Source organism: Astatotilapia calliptera, chromosome 1, assembly GCF_900246225.1.
Source record: "Astatotilapia calliptera chromosome 1, fAstCal1.2, whole genome shotgun sequence".
In the NCBI taxonomy this organism is placed as follows: Eukaryota; Metazoa; Chordata; class Actinopteri; order Cichliformes; family Cichlidae; genus Astatotilapia; species Astatotilapia calliptera.
Window position 1 is genome coordinate 9,416,064 of NC_039302.1, and position 9,592 is coordinate 9,425,655.

General features: G+C 40.5%; 1 protein-coding gene across 1 annotated transcript; it reads left to right on the top strand.

The window, feature by feature from the left end:
* Nucleotides 1-1,706: 1,706 nt before the first annotated feature.
* On the top strand, nucleotides 1,707-3,527 carry LOC113016391 (uncharacterized). Its single transcript, XM_026159574.1, has 2 exons — nucleotides 1,707-2,862; nucleotides 3,434-3,527. The coding sequence occupies exon 1, from the start codon at nucleotides 2,060-2,062 to the stop codon at nucleotides 2,729-2,731; it is 672 nt and encodes a 223-aa protein (XP_026015359.1). The 5' UTR covers nucleotides 1,707-2,059; the 3' UTR covers nucleotides 2,732-2,862; nucleotides 3,434-3,527.
* The last annotated feature ends 6,065 nt before the right edge of the window (nucleotides 3,528-9,592 follow it).

A 9,592-nucleotide genomic window follows, 5' to 3' on the forward strand; every position in this document is an offset into this window, starting at 1 on the left:
ATTTTATTATTTATTACTGATTACTACTGAACACTTTTTTTGGCTGTAGGAAGACAGTAAGTCCTCAACTTGTGAGGTTTTATTTGTCATGGCCCTGAGTCAGTGATCCAGAGTTTATGTTTTGGATTGCTTTGCATCTGAAATAATATTCTAAATTTAGTGTTTTGTTTTGTTTTTTTGCACTTTTGTGTTCTTATTTGATCATTTAGTTTCTGGTTAGGTTGTAGTTTTTCGGTTCTTCGTTATTATTTCGTCTAAAGTGTGTTTCGGTTTGCCTTCAGTTCTTTGTGATTATAGTTCTCCCTCCCTCACTGCCTAGTCTTCTCTTGTGTTTAGTAAATCTTGTATCTGTGTTTTTGTCTCCCAAGTCACTGTGCCAAGCTCACATGTCTATTAATTTGTTTCCCTGTCGTGCCTCTTGCTACCCCTGCTCCCTGTTTAGTCAGTCTGTATCTCAGTGTGTGCCTCTTGTTTCCTGTTGAATTTTGATAGTCTTCTGTCCTGTGTTTAGTGTATTCAGTTTTGCTTCCTCTCTGTCTCGTTATGTGTGTTTAGTCCCAGCTGTGTTCCCGCCTGTTTCTCCATCCCCTCCTTATCCTGGATGTGTATTTATGTCTTCATTCTCCCTCTGTTTATTGTCCCATTCTCCTTATAAGGTGCATGTTTAGTTATTGTTTCATGGTCTTCCGTTTACATCTAGTCATGAGACTGAACAAACCAAAGTAAGAAAATAAAAACTACTTTAAAATCTTTTATTCAAAGAAAGAAAAGCGTGAAAAATAAATGATGGTCAGACTGTTTTGAGTTCAACCTAATTCAGCCAGAGCAGGAATGGGAATAGGAAATTAACTACATTAATAAAATACATCAGCTCCTTGGCTCACAGCTAGCGAGATCCCACCAATCTAAAATCTAAAATGAAATCTAAAATTAGCTAACAATCTCTAATAAGCTACCATAGATTAGTTTATGTTTTTGACGCTATTGATTAAATAAATTACAATCAAAACATGCTTTATATGCCACAGCAACAACCCCATATTAGAACAGTTTTGCACTTATTCTAATTTTCACGTTTTATATTTGCATTTGATTTGTGCCATGAAGCAACGTTGTTTTTGGTCTTATTCGTTAACAACTAATCATGCTTCTGTGTCAAATGGTCAGTGAGCATCAAGACTCCAGTCACTGCAGGCAGAGACAGGATTTAGTACAGCCCAAGTTTTATTATTTTTATTTATCAAAGCTTTCATTTACGAGCTCAACATGGCCGCTCTATGGAAGAGTAGTGGCTTCTCCTAGCAAACCAGCAAACAAATTGGTTAATTGTGAGCCCTTTATACCCTGCTACCACACCTTGTTCATAACCTGCCTGGCGTTTGTCCACAGTTTCCAAAAAAGACAATTAGCCATGGAAACATTTACATATAATACTTTGTAGTAAAAACTAACTAAAAACACCAAATGTCAAGCCAAATGAACTGTCTGGTGAATATATAAAACATGCAGGTGTTCACTGCACTTTGTGTTGTTGCATTCTTTGGCTCCGTACCTTTTCATTGGGTTATTACAATTATCCCAAATAAATTTGGAAACTGAATGAAATGTAAATAAAACAAATGCAACAATTTGGAAATCATCTAAATCCTATATTTATTTATTTTTTTAGAATAGTACAAATGTTAAGAATTAAAAGTGGGGGACTTCCGGTGTCATGGTGGCGAGAGTAGCAGCATAAACAGGAGCTCCTGCATCGATAGCTAAAATAATCCGCAATTCAAGAATATAATCCATTAAAAGCGACTTTCCCCTCAAGAATAATGAGCGGAGATAAAAATAAGAAGGGACGAGCCCCCGGCCGAAGCTTAGAAACGCGACTTGAGAGTAAGACAAATGAAACACGCTCCGAGCAAGAGGGCGAGAAGATGGCGGCAGAGGCCACAACATCAGCGCTAGGCCCCCTCAGACAGGTGGTGAGTGAAGTAGTGGCGGAGGACATGCAAGACCTTAAGGCAGAGATGAAGAAGGATCGCTCGTGAGAACAAGTTAGAAAGAGGACATGAAAGCCCAAATGAGCGAGTTAACACACGAGATAAATCAACAGGTTACCGCCGCCACAAGCAGGATCGAGGAGGTGGGGAAACGTCTGGAAGAAATGGAAAGAAACATGGTAGGGAAGGAGAAATGGGACATTGGAGTGAGGGATGCCATTGTTCAGCTGCTGGATAACCAGAGGCAGCTCAAAGAGAAGGTTACGGATTTGGAGAGGCGCTCACGCCGTAATAACATACGGATATATGGCATCCCTGAGAACATAGAAGGCACCTCCATGCTAAGGTATGTGGAAAGCATGATGATATCGGAGTTGGGGGACGGCGTGGACTTGGGCAGCGAGAAGAACCTAGGGATGGAGAGCGCTCACCGGGCGCTGGGAGTGCAGCTGCCGCCGGGGGCGCCCCCTCAATCAACGGTGGTGCGCTTCTTAAAGTTCAATATTAAAGAACAAATCCTACGCGCTGCATGGAAGAAGCCTGCATATATAAAGGAGAAATGGATTTTCTTTGATCACGACTATGCCGAAAACATACAAATGAAGAGAAAAGAGTACGGCCCGGTTAAAAAAGTACTTAAAGAAAACGCCATCCAGTTCCAGACCCCGCTTGCTAAAATACGGGTTCATTTTGACTCGGGAATGGTCTTATTAGCGCGGAGGAAGCTGCGGGGGATCTAAGAAGACGCGGATACACGGTGGGACCGGTGGATACACGGTGGGACCGGTGGCCATAAGAAAGCCCAAAGGCATTACGGCGGAGATGATCAGCAGTATGCTACCGACGAGCGTGGTTGGGCCGCGACGCGCCGGTGTTGTGCCAAAAAGTGATTGTCTGCCAAAAACTGATTTCCGGTATTTGCCAAAAAGCGATTGCTCATATTTAAAGTGCTATAAGTAACTTGTTGGGCTATAATATGTTAAACATATGTCAAATGCATCCCTTATGGATGACATAAAGTCATCTTGAGCCACAAACAACACTCGTGTAGCAAGATACAAGCCGCAATCAGTTTTTGGCAGCGACTTTTATATAACCTTTATTTATGCAGTAAAAAAAATCTCATTAACATTAAAAATGTATTTTGTAAGAGTAAGTTGGCCAAGAGCACAGCAGAAATGGCAGCAAATATTACAATAGTTCTGTAAAAATATGTTAAGTGGGGATAAAGGACCAGATATGGTTATAATGTAAGTACAAGTTGTAAAGATACTTAAAAAACAGATAATTTTTTAATTCTTTATGTAACCCCTTTGTATCCCCTGTTCACCGAAGTCTATTTACGAACATACGTAAAGATATTACACATAAAAAATACACAGAAACACTGGAAATCACTTTTTGGCAGACAATCACTTTTTGGCACAACACCGGGAATACAGCTGATCTACGCGGGAGCGCACGGGAAAAGCTGAAGGTTTTCCAGCGCACGGAAGAGTAACACCTGTGCCCCACCGGCCCCGTTTCGCTGTTAATGCTGGGCTTACACTGTGCGATTTTTGGCCGATTTTGAGCCGATTTTTGAGTCGTGCGACCGTTTTGGCGATCGGCCCGATTTTGGCCTTCATCGTGCGTCGTGCATCGTATAATATACGTGGGGTAACGAGACGCGATTAACACCCCACGACCAGCTCCAGATCATCAATCGCTTGGTCGCGAGGATTTCAAACCTGTTTGAAATCCTCGCGACCGTCGTCACCTCGCGACCGGGTGTCACCGCAGTTTGTCACACTGCGCACGCGCAAACACAAATGTCAGCGAAAAAGACGGCGCAGCATGGCAGTGCAGCGTGTGATCTGGACACAAGCGATGGAGGCACAACTTGTAGAACTTTGGAAAGCTCATCCGAGCCTTTTCGATGTGGCCTCACAAAATTATCACGACCACAACAACCATGAAAATAGTTGGATTTTCATTGCTGCTCAATCACAGCTGCCTGATCAATGTTTTTCATTAGCAATTTAGCAAAGTTGATGGTGGTGGTGTGTCTGTGTGAGTAAAGACAGAGAGGGAGAGCGAGCGACAGAATTTCTGTTATAACCTTCATTTTATGGACGCACAGTGTGACCACTGCATCAGAGCATCGGGCCGTATAGTGTGAGACCCTGCATCGTGACCTATGAACTTCTAACCCCTGCGAGTCAACCGTACAGTTTGAGTAGGAGCTGAATCGCGCGACTGAAAAAATCGCACAGTGTAAGCCCAGCATTATGGAAGACCTGGTTTATTTGGTTAAGACAAGTTCTGTCTTTGTTCATGTGTGTTTATTATGTGTTCTGAGGGCTGGGAGTATTGTTATGTTGGTGCAGGAAAATAAGTTGGAAATACATAGAACATATGCGGTATTATAAGGTATTGTCTTTGAATGTAAATGGTATAAAGAATCCCATTATAAGGAGTAAGATAGTTTCAAAGCTAAAAAGGGAAAAAATTGATATTGCGTTTCTACAAGAAACGCAATATCAAAGGAAGAACATGAGAAGTGGAAGAGAATGGGATTCAAAAATATTTATTATGCCTCACATAGATCTGGCAAAAAAAGAGGAGTGGCCATTCTGATACCGAACAAGGTTGGTTTTGAGTTTACTGGAGAACATAAAGATAAAGAGGGAAGATTTGTGTTGGTGAAAGGGAAAATGGAACAGGAAGACGTCACGCTGTGTAATATATATGCACCCCCTGGTAGTAGTACAGGGTTCTTTAAGGAGATATTCAGTCTTATTGCCGCAGAAAGTGTTGGTACATGTATATGTGCAGGAGATTTCAATTTACTTCTCCATCCAAAATGGGATACAACTAGCCGAGACTGGAGTACGGTGTACATTTTAGGACATCGTCAGGTCTCAAGAAAAAAGTTGTCAGGTATCAGACAAAAAAATTGTCAGGTCTCAGTTGTCAGGAAAAAAGTTGTCAGGTATCAGACAAAAAAATGTCAGGTCTCAGTTGTCAGGAAAAAAGTTGTCAGGTATCAGACAAAAAAATGTCAGGTCTCAGTTGTCAGGAAAAAAGTTGTCAGGTATCAGACAAAAAAATGTCAGGTCTCAGTTGTCAGGAAAAAAGTTGTCAGGTATCAGACAAATAAATGTCAGGTCTCAGTTGTCAGGAAAAAAGTTGTCAGGTATCAGACAAAAAAATGTCAGGTCTCAGTTGTCAGGAAAAAAGTTGTCAGGTAGCAGACAAATAAATGTCAGGTGTCAGTTGTCAGGAAAAAAGTTGTCAGGTATCAGACAAAAAATTGTCAGGTCTCAGTTCTCAAGAACTCCACCGAGACAGCGGCGACGCTAATCAGAAGGCTAGACCGTCCAATTTCACGGCCGTTTACTTCCGGCCTACCCGATCTTCTGAGGACCTGGCCCACGTAGACCGCGAAGGCCGGGTCCTCAGGAGAATGCAGCCCATGAATTTGGACACGGCCAAGGGGCTGTATCCCAATTCAGGGTCTGCAGCCTTAAAGTGCGCAGCCGCGTACTTAAAGGCCGGAAGTGAGAGGCTTGTGAAATGGGACGGTCTAGCCTCCGTCACGCTGCCCTGGATGCCTAGCAACCATGACACTAACAGCTGGAAACGTTTCATACAGCTTTGTTTGACAGAAATGAAGGAGAAAATCTTTTGTTCATTTGTTTGTTTGTTTGTACATGAGCTTTGATTTGATAAGTATCTGAGGCTGACTGTGAAATCATGATTATTGGGCTTCACTTCTGTACTGAACAGTCATTTAAGATTACCTAGTAAATAACAATTAGCTAATGTTGTTCATGAGACTAAAGTCATCTCACTTTAGTAATGTAAATATAATATGGCCAATATTAAAGTTATAATTTCAATCATTATTAGTTGTTACAGCAGTGAATGAACTCTATTTCAAATACTGAGCTTCAGTAAAGATTCAAGCTGCATTTATTTATATTATTTATATTTCCTGTCACCTTAAATCTTCACTCAAAGACAGGTTTCTTTGACACAGTATATATAACTGTGTTTTATATATATATATATATGAGAGACAAATATTGTTCTTTTAATATGTTGGCATTACTAAATTTGTCTCAGTGCTTAATTTAAATATCCATGAAATCATCATATTCTCTGTAAGATTAAGGTCATCTATTGAACGGCGTATATTTTAAAGTAAAGGCTTTAAAACCAAGTTAGTACAAACATCGCTAATGTCACATAACTTTGCCGACATGTGGCCAACAGTAATGTTTTAATGTTCTTCGTTATTAAACATTCGCACATAAATAAGTAACATAATATTCGGTACTTACTTTTAAAAGTTTACTCTTCGGCCGCCACTCTTCCGCCGTTTTTTTTTCCGGCAAAATTATCCACACCCACCGCCATGCTATGCATTCTGGGATATGTTGGGCCATGAAGTCTACACCGCCACATCCTTAAAATTTAATGAAATGAAGGACGCATTTGAGGACCGCCGAGAACGGCACAACTCCCGGCACATCATTTTCAGATCACCGCGGACTTTCGCTGCTCGGGTTAAACGTAATATATAAGTCACTGTCACTTAGACAACCTAAAAATGTTATTGTTGGGCTTTTTTCAGTGTTTTGTTTGTTCGTGAGTAAATCGGTTTGGCTGAGATTAAAGTTATTAGATTAGATAAAATAAAACTTTATTAATCCCCCGGGTGGGTTCCTCCTTGGTTTTTACACAGCTGACTAAACGTCAAACAGAAAACTGACTAAACAGAAGTATGAGACAGTCGAGAATTTACGCCAGTGTCCTGTTATATTTTAGATAGCAAGGAGCAGACGGCTGAGTTTATTAAACTCCACCGAGACAGCGGTGACGCTAATCTGAAGGCTAGACCGTCCAATTTCACGGCCGTTTACTTCCAGCCTACCCGACCTTCTGAGGACCTGGCCCACGTAGACCGCGAAGGCCGGGTCCTCAGGAGGATGCAGCCTGCCACAGTTGTGTTATATTAAGTTGCGGTTATGTTGTGAAAGTTACATATCAGAGAAGGAAAGCTAGTTTTGTACGAAACCAAATCAGTACTATTTTTGTCTGGCTAATTCATTCTAGCTAGTGACAGTGGTGAAATGTGATTTTTTTGTTTTTTATTCGGAGATGTTTCTGTTTTATTAGGAGACTGTCTCACCCCAACATCGTCAGACTCATGGCAGTTGCCTGCACTGAGTCCTGCTTTTTGTTGGCAGCTGAATACATTCATGGCGCAACCCTGCAGCAAGTGCTTCACACAGACAGCTGCTACTCTAATAGTCTGTGTTATTGAAGGATTCAGCACTTCTTTTGTTTTTTTTAATCCATTTTAGACAGCGATGAGATCGGCTACACACGCCACAGAAGCCCAGAGTTACTGTTAATATCAAAAATATAATGCTGTCCTTTGAGATTTTAACATTTAAGACTGTGAGTGTAATGGATCTAAAACTGTTTAAATCTCTACAGCCCAGTAACATGGAAACTTTGAAAACAGCAGCAGAAGGTTTCAGTAGTGTAGTCTAATTTGTTCTTTTTATTTAATAATAATCCATATTATGTATAACAGCTACATTCACCCTGGAGAGAAACTAGTGAGGGAGACCATCAGGACCAAGCTGGGTTTCCTGGGTCCAGAGGTTTGGAGAAACTTCTTCCCTTTCTTTCATCACAGCTGTCCTGTGCCAGAAGTTCTGTTGACCCACTGAAAGAGGCATCATTTAAGAAACACCAGGAACACTGAAGCTCATCGCATTGATCAAGCAGGACTCATGATCTTCACCAGCAGCTCCCTCACAGGGAAATCTTCAGCACTCCTCCGTAGGCCCGTCCCAGGAGATGGATAAACCCAGCATTTCATGAACACTGTGATGGAGACCTTTGGTTTGTGTAATGTTATAAATACTTGGATACTCCCCAGAGGCTCCGGACTTTTACATAACGATATTATATTCAGTCCTGTAGAAAGTTATATATTTAAAAATATATGATCCTCTCTGGTTACTCTGGTATAAATAACTCTGAATCACTTTATGGTAAATAACACACTATCTGCAAAAAACTGTGAAAACTGTGACCTTTGACCTTCATTAGGTTTTATTTGATTGTGTTAGAGAAACTCAAACGTGCTCTTTATGCAGCTGAGTACATCAAGTGTTTAAAATGGAAGCTGTGCAGGTCTGAGATACAAACTGAGGTCCTGTTAATGCTGATATATAGTGACACAGTTACATGGGTGATTAATCCTTTTGTTTTTTTGTCTTTAACTTTATCAATAAAACAGCTGCAGCTTTCAGTACAGCACATGTGGTACTTTAACCTTTGTACTGTTTTCATCAGTTCATTTTGCAGTTAAAAAATTAAAGATGCCGAGGAGCAGCTCAACAAAACCTTAAAAGAACTGAAGGCAAAAGAAAAGCAAGCCGAGGACAGGAGGGGATTCTGGAGCAGACTGCTGAGAAAGAACTGATCCAGCAGCATCGAGTTTGAGGAGATCAATAGTTTCTTCCTCCTCTCTCCACCTTTCTTTCACCCCATCCTTCTTCTTGGGACGTTTGTTTGTCTTTTAAAAACTAATCTAAATACATGTACTGAAATACACAAATAAAATTGCCATAACTTGACCTCATGTTGCCTGCTTCTTTTCTTGTGTCTGTGGATGTAAAACAGTAACGCACTTTCTGCTCTGTGTGTCTTTAATTGTAAATAAATGCAATATGTTTTCATTTTAAAATGCAGTGCAAAAAACTTCCTTTCACACTCCCTTGCTACCTACCAGAGTCCTCAAAGAGACAAAAGACTCTTCCTGTGGAGTTGTCTGCTTCCTCCAACTTCCCTACTAGACCCCCACCATTTGTCTTACTGTGTGAGTGTGAGACATGTTAAAATCCAGTGGCACCAAGGTATCATACAATAAAATAATGTGATTAATACATAAGTAAAAGAAATTCCTATACATGCCCCTTCCTGATTTCTTATGTTTTAACATGTTTGTTACACTTACATGTCTCCAATTTCAAATGTTAACACAGTTGTTCAGAGTAAATACAGATTGTAGTTTTTTAAATGATGATTTCGTTTAGTTTGGGGAAACAGCTCTCCAACTTTACCTCATGTAGAAAAAGTCATTTCCTTCTAAACCTAATAAGTGGTTTTGTCATCTAGCAAGAACTGCAATCAAGCATTTGCAATAACTAATAAAAAAGCACTTGGGACAATTGTGTTGGTGACAGCTTTTGTTATAATATCAATAATATTTCTATGAATATGGGATACTGTTACATGTTTGCATAGACTTTTGTGAAATATGGAGACACTCCTGGCATTATATGAGCAAAGTGAGACTCATTTTTTAGGGTTGGTGGAGATGTGTGAAGATCCAAACAATCCCTGTCAGTGATGGAGAAGGTTTGATGAAAATATTTGGTAAAAAGTTCACCAGCATGAAGGAAATGAAGTTTCAAACTTCCCTTAGGAGGAGCCCAGCACGCCTGCTTAAAGAAAAGTAAGTGTGGCGATGTGGATGCTTGCAGCGACTGCTGTATAGAGGCCATCCTGCTACACATGAAACACATCAGAGT

What these genes read in the sequence shown, in the direction of transcription:
- LOC113016391 (XM_026159574.1), top strand. Translation starts at nt 2,060, where the DNA reads ATGAAAGCCCAAATGAGCGAGTTAACACACGAGATAAATCAACAGGTT.